At 41.1% G+C, this 27,190-nt stretch overlaps 1 protein-coding gene across 1 annotated transcript in view; it reads right to left on the reverse strand.

Moving 5' to 3' along the window:
* The window catches only part of LOC137320672 (protein shortage in chiasmata 1 ortholog), a 60,363-nt gene that overhangs the window by 18,818 nt on the left and 14,355 nt on the right, over window positions 1-27,190 (reverse strand). The window contains exons 6-16 of the mRNA XM_067982351.1: window positions 26,216-26,323; window positions 25,068-25,252; window positions 23,952-24,024; window positions 22,529-22,595; window positions 20,003-20,187; window positions 14,032-14,149; window positions 11,591-11,702; window positions 7,978-8,099; window positions 6,913-7,006; window positions 4,184-4,315; window positions 1,864-2,013 (exon numbers count right to left, since the gene is read on the reverse strand). Of these exons, the coding sequence (XP_067838452.1) occupies window positions 1,864-2,013; window positions 4,184-4,315; window positions 6,913-7,006; window positions 7,978-8,099; window positions 11,591-11,702; window positions 14,032-14,149; window positions 20,003-20,187; window positions 22,529-22,595; window positions 23,952-24,024; window positions 25,068-25,252; window positions 26,216-26,323 (1,346 nt within the window). The remainder of the gene's footprint in view (window positions 1-1,863; window positions 2,014-4,183; window positions 4,316-6,912; window positions 7,007-7,977; window positions 8,100-11,590; window positions 11,703-14,031; window positions 14,150-20,002; window positions 20,188-22,528; window positions 22,596-23,951; window positions 24,025-25,067; window positions 25,253-26,215; window positions 26,324-27,190) is intronic.

Raw genomic sequence — 27,190 nt, forward strand, 5'->3', positions numbered from 1 at the left:
TAACACCTATGAGACAGAGGGGGAGAGAAAGTTTGGCCTCCACCACCCTCCTCCTGACAGTCAAAGTCACCAACCTGCACACTTGCCCCAGGGTCCGGACACATGTACCTACCTTGTGGACCCCCTCAGATGTACATCTTGCGGATGGGGGCCGCCGTAGCTGCAGTCATGACCTCCTCGGAGGGCGAACAGCATCACCAGCCTCACCAGCCTCGCCATCCACGCCGTCCACCTCTGACACGTGGAGCTCCACAACAGATTGCTGTGACACATCCACCTGTACAGCAGGAGAGAGGGCTACCGCAGAGAGAGATGCGTCGCAGAGGGCACTACCCTCGCCACAGGGTCCACAGACCGAGGCTCAGCCTCCTGTACCTCTCTAAGCAGCAGTGCACACGGAGGCTCAGAGTCACTCGACATGTAGTCGTGGACATCTGCAGCCTCTTTCATGCCGAGCTGCTCCCGGCTGGCCCGAGCACCATCTTCTTACCTGTCGCTGTCAAAGTCACCACTGCCCTCAACAACTTCTCCTCCGCATCCTTCCAGGGTGCCACCGGGGACATCGCCGATGTCTCTCAGTCGTCTGCGCAGAAGAGCCCTGCAAATACACTTACACCCACTCTGCAGTGACACAATGGGTGGCATCAGTTGTGGGTCCTCATAGTGATCCTCAGGAGCGGGCATTATTGCACAAACCAGACAGGATTCGCGAAGACATGGCAGTAGTGGTGCCAATATAATATGTAATGTGAGTTGTTCAGAAATTCAATATAAGTAACACCCATGACAAACCCTCAAACACCCTTGTGCATCCCCTTCATGCTCACGACACGTTTGCCTTACGCTGCCTACTGCACATATGTGATGCATGCCCTGTGGCTGCAGCACAGGTAGTGGCAGGTTGAGTGAGGCTGGCCGTGAAAGAGATGCACGAGAGGGTGAGTATGAGATAGAGCCATGAGATTGTATGAGGATTGGGTTGAGTGGTAGTGGCGGGATGAGTACTGGCGAGGTGAGTAGGTGCAGGTAAGATGAGGATGAGGTTTGAGTGGGTATGAGGGGTGATGTGACAGAGTAGTGGTGGCAGTGCTGAAGGAGATGTGGGTTGGGGGCAGTGATGTGGCAGACGGAGTGTACGGGAAAGACTACGTGTACTCACTTTGGCTGACCTACTGAGGTCATTGGAGCGCCTCCTGCACTGTATGCAGATGGGCGATATGTTGGTTACGCTGGTGACCTCCTCTGCCACCTCGAGCCAGGCCTTCCTGGTGGCAGAGGCAGACCGCTTCCTCCCGCCCGCCGGGGGGAAGATCTCTGTCCTCCCCCTCCTCCTCTCCCCATGTATTGATACCTGGAGTGAGGCATCATTAAATTGGGAGCAGCCTTCCCCCTGGGCTGCTCCATGCTGTAATTTTTGCTATTTGTTGCAGCATCTGTCAGTGGAGGACTGCCCCTTTAAATAGAGCGCCTCCAGCTGACAGATCTTATTGCGCATGCGCAGCCCGCCCGACGCGCAGATCAGCAGTGGGGAACCCGGAAGACAAGGTAAGTGGATCCAATTAGTGGATTGTCTGCTACAATCGCGCGGGAAGCTGACTAATTTCACCGGGCGCCTTACCCACGCGCCCGATAGCCCCCCCGCCGAGAACCCACAGCCCTGCTAACATCGGGCCCAATCAGTTGGCTTCACAATTCAACTAGTGTTTTTTGGAAACAAATAACATTAAATGAAGAAAGACTATACTATTATTCTAATACTATTAGAGTCCAAATCTGTGTAATGTGCTCCAGCACATCTTTCATTGTATCTGTAACTGGTTAAGTATATTATTAAATTTATTCAAATTTAAATAAATGCCTGACCTTCAGAACTTTTCCTGGCACCTCAGGAAGGATATCCTGCAGTTCATTAAAAGTTGCTGACAGCAGCCACAACATTGACGGAGCTTTTTTCAACATTAATTGCGCGACCAGTGAATTTAAACTGGGAAAATCAAGTAGCTGCTTCTCATCCTATAATAAAAGAAATGAATTTAGTGTATATAAAGTCAATCAAATTGTTAGCACATATAAATTATATGCCAAACACTAATATGCAAAATCACAAGACAACATTTGTATGAACCCTCATGTGATTCATCAGCTAGCATGTGTAAAGCACAGTTAAATGCTAAAGTCTGGCAATGTAATTCTTCTCAGGGATTCACCTTTTTGAGCTCCTTTACAGACTAAAATAGAGATTTCACTGTGATCATGTGAAGATAACACTCCCCCTTTTTTTAAGAAGTGATTTCCACCTTTTCCCAACTGGGTCTTTGCATATCTTACACTGTTCATGACTAGCAGCGAGTGACAGCCCGTCCCCAGGCATCTGCCAATGTTGCCCTGAAACCGGCAGTGTGCAAGAATGGTAATTCCCCTAATGATCATCACTCATTCCCCGTGAGCAAGAAGCAGCCCCTCCACTTGACTATTCCACACAATTGCAATTGAGATTAGGAATAGGGTCCACACCTTCTGTCAAAATTTCAATGTCCTAATTCAGAGGCACTCAGACGTGACCTAAATCATACGAATTTAAAATTGTGAGCGACTTCATTATCTCCTGAATGACGACTTGATTTAAGATGATACCAAGAGAACAGATGCCATAATTGTACCAATGCGAATAAAACAGGTTTCTATTATATTTATTCATTCCAACTTGTCCACTGCCTGGGCAGTAATCTGGTGGACTGGATCGCCCATCCTTTATAGAACCCACCCGATTTTCATTCCTTTTAAATCAATCGGGTGGGTTCTATAAAGGGTGGGTGATCTGCTCCACCAGATTACTGCCCAGGCGGTGAAGATAAAAATCTTCGTACAGCAAGTATTCCTCCTATCCTTTCCTTTGCCATAATAATTCCAGTCATCTGAACTAAGCATATTCTAGTAACTGTGAATCATCCTTCCCGAGGTTGAACTTTGGCAATATTTTTTTAAATCTTCTGAATCTGGACAAAATTTCCATGCAAAAAGAAAATACAAAGTAATTCATAAGAGGAAGTCGTTAAATTGCCTTCAATTAGAGCATTTTTATTTTCTGATATCATCCAACCACTGTTTAATTTTAAATCTGTCACTACATTCGAGCTTACTCTGCTCATACTGTAGTTTGCTGCTGATATTGCTGTCATATTATCTATACTATATTAAATATTGTACATTTGCACACACTTCCTGCTAGCTTTTCCCATTATAAATTCCTATGTCCACATTTATAATGGCAACTACCAAGGTAAATTTGTAATGTTGTCCCTCCCACCAGTAGTGACACTGTGTTAACCTCAGCTTTGTGTCTCCTAGCTCATCAGCCTGTACTGCAGAGAAACACCTATGCTGCAACCAACTCTGCTTCCCAAATTGCCATACATTTTGTTATTGGACTATAAATAATCATATAAAATCAATCGTTATTTAAAAATAAGGACAGAATGTAAGACGTTTAAATAGGTACAATTATGTCTGTACACACTGAACCAATTATCTACTGCTCTCTAACACTGCATCATCTGAAGGCTACGCTTGGTCTTGACTCGCCGAGTGCAACGCCACAGGTGGTCAACAGGTGGTCCGTTCTGCTGCAATTCCATCATCCTGCATAAGTTTCTGGAAGTTCTAGGCTGTTATAAATCTGCATCACCGACAGACAAACACATTGAAACACAGAGTTCCCCACTCCCCACAATCTGTTTTTGGAAGGAGTGTGTATATGCTATTAATTTTTTCCCCTAACAATTTACGAGTTGTCCAAAATGAGCTCAACATTTGATACATTTGTGTTTCTTTATCTTTTTGGATTTCTTTGTTTCTTTCAGCCAAATGCAATGTTACAGGTTCTTCTGCAGGTGTGAAAAGTTCAACAGGAAGCAAATAATGTAAACATTTCTCGTCCTGTTGATAGTTAAATTTAATATAGACGTAAATTGCTGGTTGGTTGATTTTCAGGTGAGCAATGAGCTTACTGCCACATTAGCAAGTGGGAGCAAGCAGCCACTTTCCACTGGGTGTCCAGGTGGTTAATATTCCTGTGGATATTTCATGTAAAGCGGAGGTGGATCAGTAAGGATTGCCCTAATCCTCTGGACGTCTACAATAAAATTATAGATAATACTCCTCAATAGTAACATGAAACACAGACCTCAGTTGGAAGAGTGGAAAGCCAAGACCTGTCAAGCCATGTGAATGGATCCCTATTGCTTGAAATCAATGTGAAATCTGCTATTTGACGAATCACCTGGGTTGTCTCTACAATTCCTGGTGCAATTACAACCTAAAAGTATGAGGAGAACAACATTACTAGAATTATAACTAACTCAGTAAACTGTATTAAGTATCTTAAGGCCTGCTTTTACAAAGCAAACAGATTTTGGAATAATTCTTGATCCTGCAGGTCAACATAAGCATCTAGATTTACAAGTTCGATATCTGCAATAATTCATGTTACAATGAATAAACCAATTCCAACAACATAGGAATTCACAATGAAATGTTACTAAATATTTACTGTTGAACAAGGGAAGGAAGGTCGTCAGTAATATAAGCTCTTCCACATTATTGTTACCTCTAAGTAGGGCATGATTTGGTGCGGCAAAAATTGCCGTAGATCACAGTAGAGTTGCGGAGGGATATTCTTCTTGTAGTTCCAGTCAGTTTATCCCTTCACCGGCTCTTAATTTTAATCATCAGCATATTTTAAAGTGCCAGTGTGCTGCCTCTCTCAGCTTGCCTAAAATGTGATGGCATTTTCCAACTGGTTACTTCAAGAGCTGGACATACAATTGGCAAGTACCCTCAAATTTGAATTTGAATTAAAGTGCCAGCAAGCTGAGCAGAGCTGAGCACATGTTGCGTTTGTAAGACCAGCTGGTTACTGTAGCAGCTACTCTTACAGTTGACACATGTTCCATTCACTGGCACTTTAATTCACACTGTAAATTAAGCAGTGCCAATGAGCTGAGCACTTGCCGACTGTACGAGCAACTGTTAAAAATATAAAAATTGCAATTCTGTAAAATGTTAATGCTTGCAAAGTTAAAGCTCTGGAAAGAGAGGTTACTGGAGAATGAGCTATTAAGTGCAATACTTTCAGGGCCTTTCATTAATAGACAAATCCTTAGTGTGAAGGTTTCAGTCACAAAGTAAATCACTGAAGTGCCCAATCATGCCAAAAACCTAAACATAACAAAGAGCAGCAGGCTGCATAGGAAAATGGATAAGTAGCATTAATGTATTCTGCATCTTCTATCCTCTTTTTCCTATCATTTTCGCTCTGACTCTCTCCCTTTTTTCTGTATGTCTCTCATTCTTCACAACTACTTGTCCAATTTGCAAATGTTTTCTGTTGCTTTCCCTCATTGGAGTGCTTATAGTTTTAATAGAAAGCTTTTGGTATTGCTGGGCTAGTCCTCACTCTCCACCAAGAGAAATGCTGGAAATTACTGGCACAGTGCATACACATACTGATTGCGATCCAAAAGCAAGCGACTGCAATCACCCAAGTGAGACTCCTGCTGAAGGCAGGAAAGTTGGTAACCTCAAATACTTTACATAATAGCTTCTTAAACATTCTTTTGTGTGAAATCAAAAGAGAGAAAGGGAAATTAATTGCCTTTCACCCATTGTAGCACAGGGTTGTCTCAGGCTGGATTGCTCAGAAGAACTTATCCATCAATATGGTGAGGGGGAATGTTGAAAATATGGGCGGGGGTTTTCAAATAGAAAGCAAATGATAGCAATACATCATTCAATGTATTTCCCATCATTTGCCCCCCAGCAATGCTGGGCACTAGGAATGCCAATGCATTCCTGTCATCCAACATTGCTATGGCATGTAGAAGCAGGGATTTAAATTTTAAAGGCCCCATGGGGAGCTGAATCAATCACGGGCAATTGATTGAATTCCCCAGCCCCGCTAAATATACATATAAATTTCTTTTAAAGAGGACCTCTTTCTTATGACCCGTATGCAGCCAGCCCTGATATGCTGGAACAGGTGCCTGAGACCTACTGCAGTGATTTTCCTCCCTCCCAAGGCAAGCTCACAAACGGAGTGGGACTCCTGCCGTGAACTCCCACACCGCCAAAGACGTGACAGGATTCTGTGAAAGTGGAAATCCTGGCCAATGTGTCTAGATAGAAAATTATTTAAGATTTTCCATCTCTGTTCAGAAATATTCATTTATCAAGTATTCACTAAGAAAAGGAAAATATAATGTTATGAGTATTATTAAAATACTCACCACCAATTAATGCTGAGAACAGTGAGAAGTATCTGTTCTACATGGGAGTAATGTGGAGGTATCACTAATAGCACTTACCCCTAGAGTTACCTTCTCCTTTAAATGGAAGCAACTATATCTATTTACTGAAATATTCAGAAAAAAATGATCTTTACTTAAATGAATAATTTAAAACAATGTTCAAAATAAATGTTTTTCACCAATTTTTATTTTATTTGCCATCTTCTTTGATTGCCTGGTAGCTCAGTGCTGGAATGGGGCCTTTTGTTATTGCGCAAAGCTTCTATTAAGTAAAATTGTTAAACTACCTCAGTGAAACAATATAGGCACAAGCTAGAGGTATACATGCAGCTGTGAACAAGTTGTCACAAATTAATTGCAGGATCTATCGCAATAAAGTAACTTCCCAATTCCTTCAAAGGCTTTTCCTTAAAATGGCCTACTCCTGCTCCTATTTTCTATGTTTCTATGAAAAGGTAAACATATATTTAGTGTTTCTTACTTGGTGTAGTCTTACGTTGTGGATATTTAGCACTTTTAACAGAAGTCACTTCTGATTGGTTTGAATTTCACTAGAGAAAAAATAATTTCACTGACTTATCAGATTCATCATTATCTATATCTGTACCTTCACTTCAGTTTCCTCTGATTTCAGCACAAATGGTACTAAAGCTGCATAGATCAAGGCAAGATTGTGAAAAACCCTCCCATTAAAACAGTACCTGAAAGGAAAGGAAACAACAGGACAGAAGAAATGATTCTAAAAATTAAAATTAAATAACTTATGTGGGTCATTTCATGAGGCTCGGCTGCCAGCACGGAACCTCGCTTTTGGCAAGAGTAGGTTGGACATAGGGCCTCTGCTCCAGGCGAGGTTCTGCACTGGTATGAATTTACTGCCCAAACTTTTGACCTGGATCAAGAGTAAAACCAATGTTTAGTTATTTTCCTATGTGTGGAGCATAAACACCGGCATGGACCTGTTGGGCCGAATGGCCTGTTTCTGTGCTGTACAGTCTATGTAAGTTATAGAAATATATATGTGCTCTGGTGAAGTACATTTTCAGTACAATGAGGAAGGAACAGGTAAGAAGAGAGGGAGCATTTTGTAGCTTCAGCCTCTTAAATTCCTCTTTGATGGAACACGTTGCAAAATACTGTCATTTAGCAGAAACATAACCATCAGAGACAGATTAAATGTTTTCCTGCAGCTTATACAAATTATGACATTTTGTTCTTAATTTTAAAGAAGTTATTGTTTTATTTAACTTCCCATTTAAGACTACCAACACCGTACATCATTTCTCAGCCAAGCAGGAAGGGAGAAGACCAAATCATGCATGTCTATCAATATTGCTGTTGAAATGGGTAATGGGAGATGTGTAAAAGTGATCCAGTAAACTCACTCTCCTTCCTTATAGTAAAGTGTCCAGTCTCTGGTTGACATTTTCTGATATGGGAAACTATGAGTATGAACTTATGACATACATTTTGATCACGGTCAAGCATTTTGGAGCACCACCATGCTGCAAAAATCTACAATCTTGCTATTTTCAGAACTAAACGGAAACAAGTGCTTAAACTAAAATTGCAACAAGTACTTGTATCACTCCTTTTGAGAATATCCATAGCGCATGTGAAAAACAAATGAAGAGTGATCAACTAATGTGTTAAAGTGTAATGTTCTACTTACTGTGAGCTTAGGTTTTGTTTTGGATAGAAAATGAGCCAGCAACAGCTATACTGTAGTGCCAGTGTTGTTAGTCTCCGAATAATAAAATCCGATGCTTTTTCAGTAGTCAGCTCCTCAATATCCTAATAAATGTAAGCAGTTAATACTCCTGTGGAATTATTATTTTAGTGGTAAGTGGCTAATATAGTTTATTTACCTTGCAGTTTATGTAATTCACATGTAGGGCCCGATATTAGGAGGGAGGCGGATTGGCAGCGGGGGGTCGACTGGGCGTGTGGGTAACGCACCCAGTGAAATCGGCGGGTTTGGCATGCGATCGTAAATAAATTGAAGCCACTTACCTTGGCTTCCGGGTTTCGTGCTGGAAAGCTGCACAGCGGGCGGACTGCGCACCCGTATCATAGGCTGTCAGCTGGAGGAGCCCTATTTAAAGGGACACTCCTCCACTGACTGATGCTGCAGAAAATAGGCAAAATTACAGCATGGAGCAGCCCAGGGGGAAGGCTGCTCCCAGGTTTAATGATGCCTCACTCCAGGTCTTACTGGATGGGGTGAGGAGGAGGAGGAGGAGGGAGATCTTCCACCCAGCGGACGGGAGGAAATAGCCTGCCTCTGCCACTACAAAGGCCTGGCTCGAGGTGGCAGAGGAGGTCACCAGCACCACGAACTTATCACGCACCTGCACACAGTGCAGGAGGTGCTTCAATTACCTAACCAGGTCAGCCGAATTGAGTACTCTTACTCATTCCCCTACCCTCCGTCTGCCACATCACCGCCCCCACCCCACATCTCCCTCTGCACTGCCAGCACTACTCTATCACATCACTCCTCACACCCACTGAACCCTCATCCTCATCTTACCTGCACTTCCTCACCTCCCCAGTACTCATCCCACCACTACCACTCAACCCAATCCTCATACAATCTCATGGCTCTATCTCATACTCACCCTCTCATGCATCTCTTTCACGGTCAGCCTCACCCAACCTGCCACTACCTGTGCTGCAGCCACAGGGCATGCATCACGTATGTGTAGTAGGAAGCGTAAGGCAAACGTGTCGTGAGCATGAAGGGGATGCACAAGAGTATTTGAGGGTTTGTCATGGTTTTTTACTTATATTTGATTTCTGATCAACTCACATTACATATTATATTGTCACCACTACTGCCATGTCTTGGCCATTCTTGACTGGCTTGTGCAATAAGGCCCTTTCATGAGGTTCTCCATGAACACCCTTGATACCACCCATTGGGTCACCCTACAGTTGCACGACTACTTTGTGCAGGTGCCTGTTGTGCAGTACTGTGTTGTGTAGCTCACGTGGCGGAGGTGGACGGCGTGCCTGGCGAGGCTGGTGAAGTTGCTCGTCCTCCAATGGAGTGATGAATGCAGGTATGGAACCTCCCCTCCCCCCACATCCTGACGGTGTGAGTGTGAGGGGGTCCACAAAGTAGGTAAATGTGTTTGGACAGCAGAGTGTGGAGACAACGGTGTGTCAGGCAAAACTTTGTCTGAGGTGGCAGAGTGCCCTGCTACAATGAATGAGGTAATCCCCCCAACTGTCAAGGAATCCTCTGCATCTCCCAATGGCTGCTCACTGAAACACGTCTGCAACAACAGGGAGTGTTTCCCACAGCATGGGAAACACGCTGAAAGGAGTCCAAAATCACATCCCTGCTAAAGTCTCTTCCCGATGAGGTTTGTCAATGACCTCAAGTACCCCCCTAACTATCAAAACTGTCAGCTTTAATTGTCGGTGGGAGTCCCGCATGCAGGGGCTGCGTGCGCACCGATTCGCATCATTGGGGAACGCAGAAGCGGGCAGGTTGGAGCCGGGCTCCGAACCAGCTCCAGGATTCCCCAATTTTAGTAACTCTCCCGCCACGAACGCACCCGCTTGGCCATCCTAAAATTGACCCAGTATGTCTTTTCAATATGCGCTGAGAATTCCAGATTTTCACTACGCTTTGTGTGAAAAAGCGCTTCCTGATTTCACTCCTGAATAGCCAAGCTCTAATTTTAAGATTGTGCCCCCTTGTTCTGGATTTCCCCACCAGAGGAAATAGCTTCTCTGTATCTACCCTATCGAATCCTTTTATCATTTTATACACCTCAATTAGATCACCCCTCAATCTTTTAAACTCCTCATAATTTAACCCTTTAAAGCCCCTGTATAATTCTGGTGAATCTGCGCTATACACCCTCCAAGAGCAATGTATTGTTCCTGAGGTGTGGTGCCCAGAACTAAACGCAGCACTTCAGATGGAGGACTGACCAAGGCTCTGTACAACTGAAGCATTATTTCCTCCCCTTTGTATTCTAGCCCCTTAAGATAAAGGCCAACATTCCATTAGCTTTTTTGATTACTTTTTATACCTGTGCACTAAGTTTTAGTGATTTGTGTACCAGGACTCCCAAATCCCTTTGCTCCTCCACAGCTCTTGCCATTAGGAAAATATTCCAATTTGTCTTTCTTGGATCCAAAGTGGATGACCTCACACTTCCCCACATTGAGCTCCAACTGCCACAGTTTTGCCCACTCACTTAATTTGTCTATGTCCCTTTGTAACCTCCTGCTCCCATCTACACAACTTACGGTGCCTCCTAACTTAGTGTCGTCTGCAAACTTGGATATACAACTCTTCCGCCACATCCTGCCAATCAGAGTACATTCTCTCCATCCCTACCCTCTGTCTCCTACCTCCCAACCAATTACTGACTCATGTCACAAGGTTACCTCCAATTCCATGCGCTTTTATTTTCGTATCTCTTGCATGGAACTTTATCAAATGCCCTTGGAAGTCCATACAGACAACATCCATAGACACTCCCCCATCCACCATGTTAGTGACCGCCTCAAAATATTCAACTAGATTAGTCAAACCCCTCATCCTTCAGCACATACTTGTTCAAATGTTCAGTCACTCTGTCCCTGATGAGAGATTCCAGTAACTTCCCCACAACTGACAAACTAACAGATCTGTAGTTTCCTGGTTTCTTCCTCTCTCCTTTCTTAAATAATGGAGTGACATTTGAATTTTTCCAATCCAAGGGCACAATTTCCAAATCTAGAGCACTTTGGAAAATTATGACTAATGGATCTGCAATTTCCCTAACTGTATCTTTTAATGCAGGTGTTAAATCCAATAAGTTCCTCCCCTTAATTTATTTTTAGTTTTCCTTGTACCGCTGGTATTTTGTCCTCTTCTTCTACTGTGAAAACAGATACAAAGTATTCATTTAACAAGTCTGTCATTTCCTTATTATCCATTATAATATCAACTGCATCTGTCTTTAATGGGTCCACATTCCTCCTTACCACTCTCTTTCTTTTAATATATTTTTTAAAACTTTTACTGTTAGCTTTGATATCCCTTGCAAGTTTTTTTTCATACACCCATATTGCACTTCATTACTTTCTTTGTATCCCTTTGTTGTTTTTAATTAGCTCTTCCAGTCTACTGGATTTCTGCTTTTCCTAGACTCCCTGTGCTCTGCCTGTCTAGCTCCCAGTCAAGGAAAATCAACCTTTCATGTCATCAAGCCAAAGTGAAAGTTTTGATCTAAAATGGTGTCTTTCCTGTCAACCACAGAAATTGTTTTTCTTCATACCTGCACTATTACAGCTGTGGATTCATCCACTGTAATAACAGCATAGTGATCTGCTCCTCCAAACAAGCGTAGCAGCTCATTAGTGGTTCTCTCCAAAAGAGTTATATTGTACCTGCAATGTGAAACGATGCAGATCAATATCGAGCTCTTATATCCAGGTAATCTTTCAGGTACATTAATGATCATCTGGACAAGACACAATGCATTTCAAATTTTCAAAGCTAATCTGTATGCCATTGCCAACCATTTGTGTTTTTAGCTTCTTGTCATTGCTTATGGATGGAGAAGGAGTTGGGGGTGGGGGGTGGGTGGAGAACAAGAAAAGATGCTTCAGCACTTGGAAAAGCCAAGCTGATACATAGCCTGAGATCCAAAACTTTACTTTGAAACAGGCCCATTTTATGCTGATTGTCTTAAATGCAACAGAAACTTTAGTATCAGCATTCTGACCATGCTATAACAATTCTTCAAGGAGCCAGGAGGTGCAACTGATGCACTCTGTGCTTGACCTTTTATTAAAAGTATGGATGTGGTAATGTGAAACTGTAATGATGTAATAGTTTAAGTCAGACAGTAAATAATCAGCACAAGTTACTAACATACATAATTGGCTCTCTATTTATTATTGCTAAAAGCCGAAGAACATACCAACCCTCTGAGGATCTTAAACACCATATTTTGCACTACGGATAAAAAACATTGATAATCTTACAATTTTCCTTATTGTTCTGAAAACATCAGTAAGCGAAGACAAAATTCCTAATTTTTCATTCTAACTTCCATTATGATGCCAAATAATAGGTAATGGAAAACATGTTACCATGAAATGGTAGAAATTACAATGTTGCAAATTTAGTTATGTGAAGGCAAGGTGAATGGACTTAAGCAATCAATGTTGCACCAATGCAAGAACCTGGAAGAGATAACAGGGATGTGTCAATTTCTGGTTAGATTGATGCAATCCTATGTTGTGGATGTAGGTCCACTGGGATGCACCTGGGACTGGTAAGCTATGAGATGTGTATTTTTCATCACTAATCAGTGAAAGAAAATCTTTGAAAACTGAGTACATCATGAATTGGGGAGGTGGGGGGGCAGGAGGAAAATAAGATTTTGACAACAGAATAAAGCCTATCCACACTAGTGTTTGAACTCATTCTGTCCCTAATCAGCCCAACATTAATATTCTAGATATATGATTCTATTAAAAACAATGTAACATACACATGGTACTGTATTTTTAAGTGTGAAAGTGTGTAAAATTCTTCATATCCCCTTGCTTAGAATCACAGAGCGTAACTTTTTGCTCCATTGGGAGCCAGTTTTTGGGTATCAATAATGTTGCCAATGGCTTATTGATATCTGCAAAATGTGATGACATACACAACTGTTTCATTGTGAACAGTTGTGTTAAATGCGGACAACATGTGTTAAAAGTAGTTGCAAAAGTTTTCTGAAAGTTTCACGAAAACTGCAAGTAAAGCCATTATTGGGCGGGCAAATACATTGTAGGTTTTGAATATTAAAGTGGCCTAAACATATGGTGGCAATAGGTTGAGCTCAGAGCTTGTATAAACGGAGTGAACGATGCAGGAAACAACAAGAGGCTAACGACATTGTCCTATTGCGGTTGCTGTCATCTTTTTGCCAGAGGAAGTGTGATTATCATCCATTCAGTTGAGAGAACTCCAATGCCAAGGCAAAAATGTCATTCAACAGTCTTCCTGATATCAGGTCACTCAGGAGCCTTGCAGCTACAGAAAAGGTATTGCATTACACTCGCAGAATACAATAAGGCATTTGCCATAGAACAGCTTTTCCTTTATTAAGGGTTCTAATAGATAACACCCAAAAGTACACTTTCATTATCTTTCTAAAATCAGATCTGGCAAGACTTCAATATCTTATGCATTGTAATAGAATAATAAATATGTACAAGTGTGTTTCAAGGTAGTATATAACTGGAGTTCTGGTCATGTAAACAAATCAATCAAACTTCGCTCTCTTGTTTATGATGTCACCTGAATTATGAGATGTGTTACTTCCTAGAAATCAAGCATTAGATATTTATTATCTGAGCTATCATTGATAGATACAAAAAGAAAAGATTCAGGGGTAAATTTTACGATTTAGCTATCCTGGTGCAGAGCTTTGTGTGACAGGAGTGTATATTGGGAACTTAGACACAGATGTCATCATGCCCAATGCTTGATCCACACAATTTTCCATCCATTGAAATTACATAAAATTAGACAGCAGTGCTAAATTTACCCCTCAGTGTTTTCGCCACAGCTCTTGCACACCTCCTGGTGTCTGACCACTGAGCATCATTTCAGAGACTAGGGAGTAAGTTGCTTGCTTGCCCTCTTTGCATGGTCCCATCTAAGCATTTTACAAATCAGTAGCTAGTCAAGAAAATTGTAAAAGAATGTACAAGCTACCTTGATTCTAGAATTTGGAGCATGGTTGGAGTGTTCAACAAGCCTTCAGACATCAGGAACATGTACGGAATCTGCAGTTCCATCAACAGGAACTCAGACTTAATGGTTAATATATCTCCTAAAGAACAAAAAAGGACTGTTATTCATTGTAGTAACATTTTTTTTTCTAAAGCAGGATATTTCAGAGATGCAAACACTGTGCAGCAATGCATTTTATACTGAATTTGGCAAAAATTGGCATCATAGTCTCAGTCAGAGAAGGCAAAGATTGCTGATTCTCAACATGCTAAGGGGTGCTCTTCTGAGGCTGGATTAAGGCCCGTTTTTGGGGCATACATCCTGATTCAGGAGAGCTTGATGCTGACACTGGATGCACAAGATGGAAAGATGTTGGGTTATAAATTTGGCCGTGTAGCGCCCGTTTTTTTAGGTGCTACGTGGCCTTCTAAGGTCCCAAAATAGCATCCGGAATGCATGCGGACGTTTCTAACGTGACGTGTGCCAGACACCGTCTTGGTAAAAGCGCTTGTGCACGCACAGATACCAAACGTCGGTACCATGTAAAGTAAAGAGAATATGCATTAGAGCTGTGTGCAATGCTGATTAAAAGGGATAGATACCATTTTGGCACTCAACGCTTCAGCCAATGCACTCTTAACCACAAACAGCTGAACATGTCATAGACTGCCTGGAAGAACCCCCCACCAGTGCTATTTAAAGGGACCATGGAGGATTTACAGGTTAGTTGCTGGATTGTTGCTTCTGGCTGCTGATGCATTTGTACCTGTTTTTGGAGGTCTCCTATACTTGAATACTAGGACTAGGGGACATAGCCTAAAATTTAGAGCCAGGACTTGCAGGAATGAAGTTAGGAAACGCTTCTACGCGTAAAGGGTGGTAGAAGTTTGGAACGCTCTTCTGCCAATGGCAGTTGATGCTAGCTCAATTGTGAATTTTAAATCTGAGATTGATAGACTTTTGTTAACCAAGGGAATTAAGAGATATGGGGCTATGGCGGGAAAATGGAGTGAGGTCACAGACCAACCATAGTCTCACTGAATAGCGGAACAGGTTCGAGGGGCTAAATGCCACTGCCACTTGCTTCCTCCTGTTATGCGCCACCTTCTCCTGTTAGAAAGCGGGACATGTGTCGGTGAGTGCCCTGCAGGATGTTTGGGTGATTTGCCTGTCGTGGTTGAATAGCTGCCAGTGCGTGTGACCTGTGAGTTGAGGGTGTGCGGCTTGCAACAGTGATAATGTGTGAGGGTGAGAGGAAGTATCTGATTGGAAGAGTTGAGTATTGAGTGAAAGAGTTTGTTGGTAGGTGGGTGATGGGGGTGTAGTGCGTGGAACAGTGGATGCGGCTAGTGGTGCAGTTGGTAGGAGATGCCACTTGACAGCTGACCTCACTCACCTTGACCACTCGTGTCAAAGCACTGAACTTCATCTATGTTCGTGGTGCTATAAGCCTGGCATTGACTTCGGTCTCTACTGCCTCAAGCATATGTCTGGAGGGACCTCTTGCCCCCCTGTGGATATAGGATGCCCTCCTTCTGTCCACCTCTTCCACCAAGGCCTCTAGTGCATCACCAGAGAACCTTGGTGCTCGCTCTCTCGCAGGCCTGGTAGAAACTTAGATCGGCAGATTGGTGAGATCTGACGTGCAGATTGGAAGATGTGGGGATTTAATAGTATGCAACCTTTATTCAATGTTTTAATATAACTCAACAGTTTGTAAACATAGGGACGGAACCTGCATCTGTGTTTTACATGCAGGGTGCCTTTAAGAGGTGCAAGGCACTTATGCGATATCTGGGCTCTCCTGCTGGTGAGAAGTCATTGAACAACGCAGCCAGGCTTGGCTACTCGCGCTGGAATCAGGTAAGTGAGCAGGCAGCACGAATCTCACGTGCTGACTACATCGGAATGACTGGGCACGGGTTAATTGCTCACCGCGAGCCCCGCGCCCGGATTCGGGGGTTATCGAATTTAACCCCCATTGATTTCCTAACATTGACATCCCTCAATTTGATGAGCACAAAAAGTCTGCTTAAAAATAGATATTAAAAAATAAAATTAAACAGGGTTTTTAGAGAAACCAAAGGAGAGGAGAGTTGGCAAATTGTGCATACTACTTTGCAGAAAGAACCTGACAAGATTACATAGAAAAAAAAGAAGCAAAAAAAAACAGCTTCCATAATGGCCTTGTGGTTAAAGGTACTGCCAATGTAGTGCTAAGCTATACACAGCAGAAGGTGCTAAGTATGATAGCTGGTCTGTGCTGAATTAGTTGATCTTAGCCAGAGCAAGGCCTGGGACACTCATGGGCTAGCAAGGGCAAAACTTAGCTGAGGCTCCTGCCCCCAATTGCCATCCAGTGATCCCTGCTGCAAAATGAGTATGTCCAGATATCACTTAAGGACAGAATCAAGCTTGGCTGTGATGCTCTCCATAATTAAATAGCCAGCTAACAACTTTTTAAGCTCACATATGAAGAATGGTCACTTGGGCGAGGTAATGGATGGAGGCTGCTAGTGTCTGTGGAACTGTAGTCTGGCAAGAGTTGGTGTCTTCAAAAGAGGAAGGAACAAAACCGGTAGAAAATTGAAAAAATAAATAGGGTAGAAACAATTACGCTTTTTTGAAGATTCTGAATAACTCCAATATCCATTTATCACAAGCTGATATATGTGTATTTAATCCTCTGAAGTTATGCTTCAGCCCTGCTCCCCAATGCTGCTGCTAATGGAAGGGATCCCCATTTCTACAAACTATAGGCTTGAACTCCTGATCTTCTGAGAGCTCCCACCTACAACATAGGAACATAGCAACAGGAGTAGGCCATTCAGCCCCTCAAGCCTGTTCTGCCATGCAATTAGATCATGGGTGATCTGTATCTTAACTCCATCTACCCACCTTGGTTCCGTAACCCTTAACCACCTTTGCCTAACAAAAATCTATCAATCTCAGTTTTGAAATTTTCAATTGACCCCCAGCCTCAACAGCTTATTTGGGGAAGAGAGTTCCAGATTTCCACTACCCTTTGTGTGAAGAAGTGCTTTCTGACATTACCCCTGAACGGCCTAGCTCTAATTTTGCTCTGGACTCTCCCACCAGAGGAAATAAATTTCTCTCTATCTACCCTATCAAATCCTTTAATCATCTTAAACACCTCTATTAAATCACCCCTTAATCGTCTATATTCAAGGGAATAGAAGCCTAGTCTATGTGCAACCTGTCCTCATAATTTAACACCTTTAACATCATTCTGGTGAATCTGCGCTGCACACCCTCCAAGGCCAATATATCCTTCCTGAGGCGGTGCCCAAAACTGAATGCAGTACTCCTGATGGGGTCTAACCAGAGCTCTGTAAAGCTGTAATGTAACTTCCACCCTTTTGTATTCCAGCACTAGAGATAACGGCCAACATTCCATTAGCCTTTTTAATTACACAGAGGCAGAAATCTCTCCACTAGTGGTAGCACTCAAGCAGCAGAACTGAGCAGAGAAGTGTATACCGCCAATTTCAGCGTCTGAAAAGTAGGCATAGGTTTTCCTCTTGAAATCTAAAGCGAGTATACAGTATACATCCACTACCACAGCCCCCGCTGTACTTAACCTGAGAGGTCTTGATATTGACACTTGGGCACTGAGTACAAAAGTAGAAAAAAATTGAATTTCTTAGTACATATATCCTTTACTTGGATAAGGACAAACAAAATTCACCAAAAAGTACACTGACTAACCAAAAAATATGCTGAAGGAATAAAGTCTACCTTCAATTTTGAGAATCACTGCATAGTGATGAGGAGTCCCTTGCTTACATGAGATGAAAAACAAACCAGTTAGTTATTATTCTTGTATTAGTGCAGAAGCTGCATGTAAATTGTCTGTGTGGCTATCAAAGCCTTACTCCACTTTGTCTGCCTTGTTGATGGGAGGGACAGCGAGCTATAGCCAAGTGATTTGCTCGATTTAATTTTTTTTTAAGTGGTATTTTTTCCCCCAGATTGCACTGAGAATCAACTTAACTGCCTCCATCTAAACAGGATTTAGGTCACTGAATTGAAAAATACAATAGCCATGATTTTCCCCAGGGGAACAGTAGCCTGTTTACTCCCAGTAGTAAAGGTGAAAAGTCCATTACCACTCACATCATTAAGCAGTCTTTGTTTATGGAAATGAAGACAATGTACATGCTGCATAGAAATCTATAATAGAAATGGGGTTGGCTTTAAAACAATTCAAATCATAGAAAATTTACGGCACAGAAGGAGGCCATTCGGCCCATCGTGTCCGCGCCAGCCGAAAATGAGCCATCCAGCCTAATCCCACTTTCCAGCACTTGGTCAGTAGCCTTGCAGGTCACAGCACTTCAGGTGCACATCCAGGTATTTTTTAAATGAGTTGAGGGTTTCTGCCTCTACCACCCTTTCAGGTGGTGAGACCCCCAACACCCTCTGGGTGAAAACATTTTTCCTCAGCTCCCCTCTAATCCTTCTACCAATCACTTTAAATCTATGCCCCCTGGTTATTGACCTCTCTGCTAAGGGAAATAGCTCCTTTCTATCCACTCTATCTAGGCCCCTCATAATTTTATACAATTAAATCACCCCCCAGCCTCCTCTGTTCTAAAGAGAACAACCCCAGACTATCCAATCTTTCCTCATAGCTAAAATTCTCCAGTCCTGGCAACATCCTCTTAAATCTCCTCTGTACCCACTTTGGTGCAATTACATCCTTCCTGTAATGTGGTGACCAGAACTGTACGCAGTACTCAAGCTGTGGCCCAACCAGTGTTTTATATATAACCTTCCGGCTCTTACATTTATTAGCCAAGGCATAGAATATAAGGAGTCTTACAACACCAGGTTATAGTCCAACAGCTTTATTTGAAATCACAAGCTTTCGGAGCTTTCCTCCTTCGTCAGGTGAAGCTCCGAAAGCTTGTGATTTCAAATAAAGCTGTTGGACTATAACCTGGTGTTGTAAGACTCCTTACATTTGTCCACCCCAGTCCATCACCAGCATCTCCACATCTTGGCTAATAAAGGAAAGTATTCCATATGCCTTCTTAACCACCTTATCTCTCTGTCCTGCTACCTTCAAGGATCTGTGGACATGCACTCCAAGGTCTCTCATTTCCTCTGCAACTTTCAGTATCCTCCCATTTATTGTGTACTCCCTTGCCTTGTTTGCTCTCCCCAATTGTATTACCTCACACTTCTCCAGACTGAATTCCATTTGCCACTTTTCTGCCCACCTGACCAGTCCATTCACATCTTCCTGCAGTCTACAGCTTTCCTTCTCATTATCAACCAATTTTTGTATCATCTGCAAACTTCTTAATCATACATAAGTCCAAATCATTAATATATTTCACAAAAAGTAAGGTACCTAGTACTGAGCCCTGTGGAACCCCACTGGAATCAGCCTTCCAGTCACAAAAACACCCGTCAACCATTACCCTTTGCTTCCTGTCACTGAGCCAATTTTGGATCCAACTTGCCACTCTCCCTTGGATCCCATGGTCTTGTACTTTTTTGACCCATCTGCCTTGTGGGACCTTGTCAAAAGCCTTGCTAAAATCCATGTAGACTATATCAAATGCACTACCCTCATCGACACCCTCTTGTTACCTCCTCAAAAAATTCAATCAAGTTAGTCAGACACGACCTTCCCTTAACAAATCCATGCTGACTGACCTTGATTACTCCGTGCCTTTCTAATTGACGGTTTATCCTGTCCCTCAGAATTGATTCCAATAATTTGCCCACCAGCGAGGTTAGACTGACTGGTCTGTAATTACTCAGTCTACCCCTCACTCCCTTTTTAAACAATGGTATAATGTTAGCAGTCCTTCAATCCAATTCAAGATCGATTTAATAAAAGAAGAGCCCATGTAAATGTATAAATTGATTCTGTTTTATACATGGAATTGTAATAGACTTTCTTTTCAGATATTGTTACCTGCTTCTGGACCCTTAGGAAGTATGGTTTTAAAGATCAGATGATTTATATTCTGCTGCTTACAGAGCTCAGCCCAGCACGAATTCTCCATGTAATCATATTCTACCACCAAGGAGAACTGAACCCAAGGAAAATCTGCTCCGATGTGATGACTGTATGCTACCAAACAGGAATGTTTTTCCAGACTGGTAATGGACGATGCAGGTAATCACAGAATGACAAAAAAGAATGAATGAGTACAGTATTACAAATTAATTACCATTATCACAGAATACCGAATAATGGAGCTGGATTTAAGACCGTGTTATGGATACTTACAGTAATATGAGCTGCTAATAGCTGTAACCTACTTAGTATTATAAGCAATTATTTCTGCTAATTGTGAAGTAAGCTTCTTAACCTGCCGCACAATCTGGTTATTGTGGGATTGAATCCCACAGGGTCCAGACCACACTCTAATCCATTTAGCCGATGACTTTTGATTAGTTGTCGGCCAGGTCCCCACATGACACCTCACCTCTGGGACAGGAAAAATTTACATAAATCACTTCATCCTCCTGCCAGCAGAGCATAGGACAGATTTAGCATCAGAGTCCTGGAGAAGTCTGACACTCACTGCTCTTCCATCTGAAGTAGCAACACTGGATGAGAGCAGCCAGTGAGTGAGGAATATGTAAATAATGAACTGGGTAAGCTAATCAATTAGTATGACCTTTGCTTCCCGCGCCTTATTTCTATCCCTCTCCTAATTTTATTTTACTTTCATATAGGAATAAAAACAAAAGTAAAAAATGAAATTAAACAGTGCTGCTAGCTATTACTTATATGTTAAAAAAAAGTCAGTGGCCGGACCTGACCTCTATCACTTTAAGCACACTCTAAGCACAATGTTGATAGTTTGTGCATGTACTTATATGACAGCTAAGGGATCCTTATAGATATAGAATATCCCAGTGCCCTTATTATTGTACATAAGCACAAATGAACAAAAAGAACTTCAAACTTAAAAAATACTAACTTGAAATACACCAAGTTTTAATCAGGTCCTCTGAACCCAAAATAACTATTCTTTACAAAACTATACACTAGGTATTTGCTTTTGTACATTTGTGTAAACATGAACATCTATCTGCACAATTACACACCTGAACACTGCATAACAAGATACTGGCTACAGTTGTTTAAAAGGACAACAAGATAAATATTCCATTCCATTTATACAGTGGTTCTGGCATTTAAAGCATGTATTTGCTGTGCAAATCTGACACTCGTATACAAGGTTAGTAATTTCTAAAACATTTTCCTCCCTACATTTTGCCTCTGATCTCTTTTCCAACAATGCCAATCATCTGCCACACAGTTGCCTTCACCCACAAGCATTGAGGGAGTGGATTTCATCATGGCTGCTGTTAATACTTCTTTGTAACTGATTAGCGATAAAAATAAGTCAGGACAGGAGGATAAGGAGTACTCTTGTGTCCCAAGATGAAGCATCCAGTCTCTGCAGTGTGCTCTAAAGGGCTGGCTGAGAGATGAGAGAACTCACCCCACTCAAAGTGAGAGTCAGAATGAAGAGCAGCCTTGGGACTTGACCCATGTTGCCTTCCAATTGGGAGTCAAACACATCCACTGCCAGCCCAGCCCTAGAATAAATGGCACCAAAGAGGTATATTTCCTGATTGACACTGTTCTTATACAAACGCCTAATGCACTCATATTAAATCCTATGTGTGTTCTTTTGTTAAAACATAGACATCAACTCATTTGAAACAAATGTTAAGTATTCATATGGGAAAAGTGCCAGTCAGGAAATATTTTTTTTTTATTCGTTCACGGGATGTGGGCGTCACTGGCGAGGCCAGCATTTATTGCCCATCCCTAATTGCCCTCGAGAAGGTGGTGGTGAGCCGCCTTCTTGAACCGCTGCAGTCCGTGTGGTGACGGTTCTCCCACAGTGCTGTTAGGAAGGGAGTTCCAGGATTTTGACCCAGCGACGATGAAGGAATGGCGATATATTTCCAAGTCGGAATGGTGTGTGACTTGGAGGGGGACGTGCAGGTGTTGTTGTTCCCATGTGCCTGCTGCTCTTGTCCTTCTAGGTGGTAGAGGTCGCGGGTTTGGGAAGTGCTGTCGAAATATACCCCAATATGTTTTCTTCCACAAAAGATAAAATCATGGGAAGAGTGTAATTATCCCTCAATTTATTTTAACCAATTTTAGGATTTAATTTTCTCTAGTGCTGAATGAATTTGCTTAAAATTCCTTCAAATACTTTTTAGCACAGCTGTTAACCAGTTTATTTTAAATGGGAACAATTGTATTAAAGTAAGACATAAAGGGCTTTTACACAAACGCATTAAGCGATATGCTACTGGAAGAAAGTAAACATCTTATAGTCCATAAAATAATTAAATCATAATCTAAGAAATCAAGTGACTATGTACTATCTGCAATAATATCTGCCTATTTCCTTACGCACTCCTGCATAATTTGAAAAACAACAATTGAAAGTACAACTTTACCAACCAGTTTAAAACTTTCTGGCGACTCAAAGTGGCATTTTCTTCAGGAAAAACTGCAGCTGGTTTTAAGTCTACAAAATTTAAGTGTGACACATTTAGAGTTGAGGAAGCACAAAAGCATTGAGAGATATTATACTTTTCTGAAGATAATGACTAATTCAATATACCATAAGGAATGTCACCTTTAAACAAAATTAGAAGATACACATCACTGAATGGAACATGAAAGCCCCAGGTGCTTTTGCTAAATTATATATTGTTACTGTACACAGTGGCAAACACTACTCAGATTGTATCTATACATGTGAACGGGAGACTTGGGTTTTTGGGAATAAAAATATATTTTGTGCGAGCTATTACAGTGTAACAGGACCAAAATGAAGTACGTAAGGGGCATTTAGTTGTGTGGGATTTCATTGCGTGAGTTGCATGAGGTATTCCCCCCCCCCCCAAATAAATACACATTGTTATTTTAGTTCATCATGAAATTATAGTAAACATGACTTTAACAGACAAAGAAAGCTTCAGTTTACAATAAAGTATTTCCTTGAACAAACATCAGAGAATATACACTTCTTCAGGATTTATACAAGGATTGCGTGAATGCTTACCCATAAAAGGAGATAAAGTACAACTTTCAATTAAGCGTCATCAGATAAGCAGAAATTGTTACCTCATATGGTGTCAGGAAACCAAACTACTTAAAAAAATTGTTTCTAAGGACAGTCTGACTAGCACACTGGATTAGACGCTAAAAGCATTTTCCCTTTAGGACCTAGATTCAAATTCAGCTCACATTAATGAGATGAAAGACCCCTTGCTCTCAGAGATGCATGGTATTTGGGGAGCCTCAACTAGGATCTTAGTGAATTATACAGCCCATGATTTGGCATATACTGATACTAATCTGGCAACCTCACTCAAGAGAGGCCAATGGATAGTGTGGGAAGTAGAGAAAAATCACAATAGAGCTCTTTCCATCCTTTCTTGTGACCTCCATTCTCCTTAAATACAAGCTAAACTGATCTCTAAGATTTACACAACTTCCTAATAGCTCTGATCTATTCGCTAGCTCCCCCTCACCCCCCCCCACCCCGCTCACTGCTTCCAGAAGAGAGGAGACAGAGGGAAGGAAAGACTTACAGAAAGAGGGATAGTGAGAGAGACAAAAACAGAAATACATAAACAACAATGAGAGAAAGGATGCGCAAGACATACAGAGAGAAAGAGGGAGACAGAAAGAGTGGAAGACAAACAAAAAGCTAGAATGAAGGAGGGAATTAGAGTGAGAAACGAGTGAAGAGACAGAAAAGGAAACATACACTTCAATTAAAAAAATGTTGTCTGTGGCCAAGGCCGCAAAGGCCCAACTAGTATATGTACAAGACTTTCAGAAATAATCTGACAAACCACACCCTATGTCTCACCATTCACTTTGGTGAGGCTGTTAGTAAGTGTAGCTCTAACACAGTCTGAATCCATCCTGATGATGATTAATACCTGTTCAAGAAAAATTACAAATAAAAAGGTTCTGTACTTCAAGTAAATTCAGGTGTATCACAAAAATGATTTCTAGTAAATAAAGTGCACTAATTAGTGCCATGAATGAAAACTCTTATTAATTTGAAAGCAGGGCCAACAAATGTTTTTATATTTCATGCAACTGTACACAGATGGAAATGTGGTTAAAACTTAACACCTCCATTTAGTCACTCATCTTGTTAACATTGTGGTAAGATTGCTCAATAAAAGATTAAAGTCAACTCCACAATCTGCATCAACCACAAAGATTGATTGGACCTCAGTTTTACATTTCATCTAAAAACAGATGCCTCTTCAGCTCAAAACATTTAGTCTTCTTATTCTCTGATGTTGGTGTTTGCATGTAGTGCAAATTATATAAAGATTAGAGTATCCATGGGTGGAAATGAAAAAGCCCGTGACACAATTACTAATAAAAAGTGACTTATACATGGAACGTACAGCACAGAAACAGGTCATTCGACCCAACTGGTCTATGCCGTGTTTACGCTCCACACGAGCCTCTTCCCATCCCTCCTCATCTCACCCTGTCAGCATATCCTTCTGTTCCTTTCTCTCTCAAGTACTTATCTAGCTTCCCCTTAAATGCATTTATGCCATTTGCCTCAACTACTTTATGTGGTAGTGAGTTCCACAGTCTAACCACTCTCTGGCATGTTTCTTACATGCTAATTTAATATTTGAGTAGTGTTTATGTAAAAAGTGAACCTCTACTCATTTTTTACATTTTGTTATCCGACCAGTTGCCTTCCTAACTGCCTGATGACTATATCAAACCCTCCAACCCACTATGTACCTCAAACTATCCTCCTGCCTAGTTCATTCAATCCTCTCTTCTAACCTGTGGTTTGCTTACAAATGCATGATGGTTTTCAATGTAATTTGTATCATCACTGCATTACTCATATTCAGAATGTGACATAAATGACAGAAAGTACTGCACAGCTGTTCTGGGTCCCCAAATTTTTTTTAAAAAGCACAGCCTCTAAGATGGATCATACCTTGTGTTCTTTTGTGTGTGTTGTTTGTATCCACATTAAAATCTGATTCTGAAGTTCAGTTACTTTGGGGTTGCTTTCTTGCTCAGTCTGACTGACATATTGAACAATTCGGAGTTTCTTCCAAATATCATCTAAACATGAACCCAAAGTGCTTGTATACATTTCTTTGGCTCTGAATAAATACCCTGTAAGTGAAAAAGGAAATAAGAAGTGTGATTAGAAAGAAAATACTTAAAAACCCTGAAACTTGGACAGCACTAGTCTTTTATACTACATCTAAGTTTCAAAGGCAAGTAAGACAGCAACAAAAACATGACTCTCCTACTGTTCCAGTCTTTTGTTTAAAATATTAATAGCTGTATTGAGGTTCAGGAAATAATATGAACAAACAATAATTTATGTCTTCTGTTGTTCAAGTGAATTTACACAGTAATAACAAGAATATTAATTGTGGGGAGATTTTCAAGTAGAACACAAATGGTAAATATTAAAAACCCTTCAAAACCTACAGTGTAATTTCTATGACAAAACCAGACTCTAAGTTTATCTTTTGATGCAAGTACTGTATACACTGAATTTGCGGGTGCCTACTTTTTTTTAGGTTCTATTTCTTCATACACAGGATTAAAACATATTTAAAATCATTCTTACAGGCAAAATATGATAGAAAACATGAAAATGTTAAAATCTGCAATGGACATTAAGCATTTAGGAAAACTGTATTTGCAATGAGTTTTGCCAGTTGTTGACTGGATGGCCAGTCAGAATGTTTTGAATCAAACTAACAATACCCATCTTTCCCCTCTTCAAGTATACTTCTTGTTGGCCAATTCACATCTCAACATATTATGAAGGATGCTGGTAAAAGGTTTAGCAGCTGCCCTCTCTTCAAACAACAGCCAGTATTTTATACAGTTTTATTAATTTAAAAAAAAACTTATTTACAACATGATCAGGTATAAATCTAGTTTGGTAATGATAAAAACAAAATAAAAACTCACCCAGAAAAAACAAAATAATAGTTATACTTAAGTGTTCTAGTTGCCTTCAGAAATAATTCTTCTGCAGAACTGAATTACTTGGTCTTGTTTTCATTACATTTTATCTTAACTCAGTTACAGAAAACAATTTTCTATTGCACTTTATACCAATAGCAGTGTCCAGGTCACACATCAACAGAAGATCACGAACTGTCACCAATAGATGAAGAAGTGCTGCATGCTTGTACAAGTGAACTTCATTTTCATCATGTTTGTCTAGAACAGAAACAGGAAATGGGAGTTATTTTATGCATTAGAATATCTAGTACTGTGACTTTGGCGCAAACAGGACACCAGTACCATTCTTTATATTTTAGCTGTTTCCAGTTAAATGTGTTACTGAGTCCCATGTAACCCTCTGTGATATGATTCGACTATGCTTGAGGTCCAACTTCAAAACTCTTTGTACTATCTTAGAGTGCCATTATAACTAGTGGTGCTGGTTTGAGACAAGTACCTGCAGAGTTAGCAAACTCAAGTGATAGTGCCAGCTCAAACATCATTCTCTAGCTAAGGAAAACAGAGCGCAGAGATGTTTAGCATGCAGGTAGCCCGGTGTAGTAGCTTCACTAAATGTGTGTCTCATTTGAAGGTAAATCACAGCTCTACTAAAGGGATGTTCTATAATCTTAATTTTACTCTTTCAACATTCATATATTTATTAAATGTAATTGCTAGTGATACATTAACCTACCCTCACCTTAGTCATTTTGTGAGATCAAAATTACTAATTAAAATTCATCAAGGAAAAAGTTACTGACCCAGAAGAGTTGAAAAGTCACTTTTCATTAAATAAACTGTTGAAAGTTAAAGAATGAATGAATAATATTTCCCAAGTAAAATAAATATGCAACCACGGTTATTGCTTAAAATATATTTACAAAAACAAATTGAACTGTCTGAGAGCTTGGGAAGGACAATTTACTGGTAGGCTCTTTCACAGGGTTATACTCTAAACTGGCCATTGTGGTATTCAAGGATGTCCAAACAATCCTACCTAGCTGGTTTTCAGAAGATTCGATGGATTACTGAGTGGAGATTTCACTGAGCTGTGTGGAGGAGGGCTGTTGACTGCACACCAGT

This window comes from Heptranchias perlo, chromosome 4, assembly GCF_035084215.1.
Source record: "Heptranchias perlo isolate sHepPer1 chromosome 4, sHepPer1.hap1, whole genome shotgun sequence".
NCBI lineage: Eukaryota > Metazoa > Chordata > Chondrichthyes > Hexanchiformes > Hexanchidae > Heptranchias > Heptranchias perlo.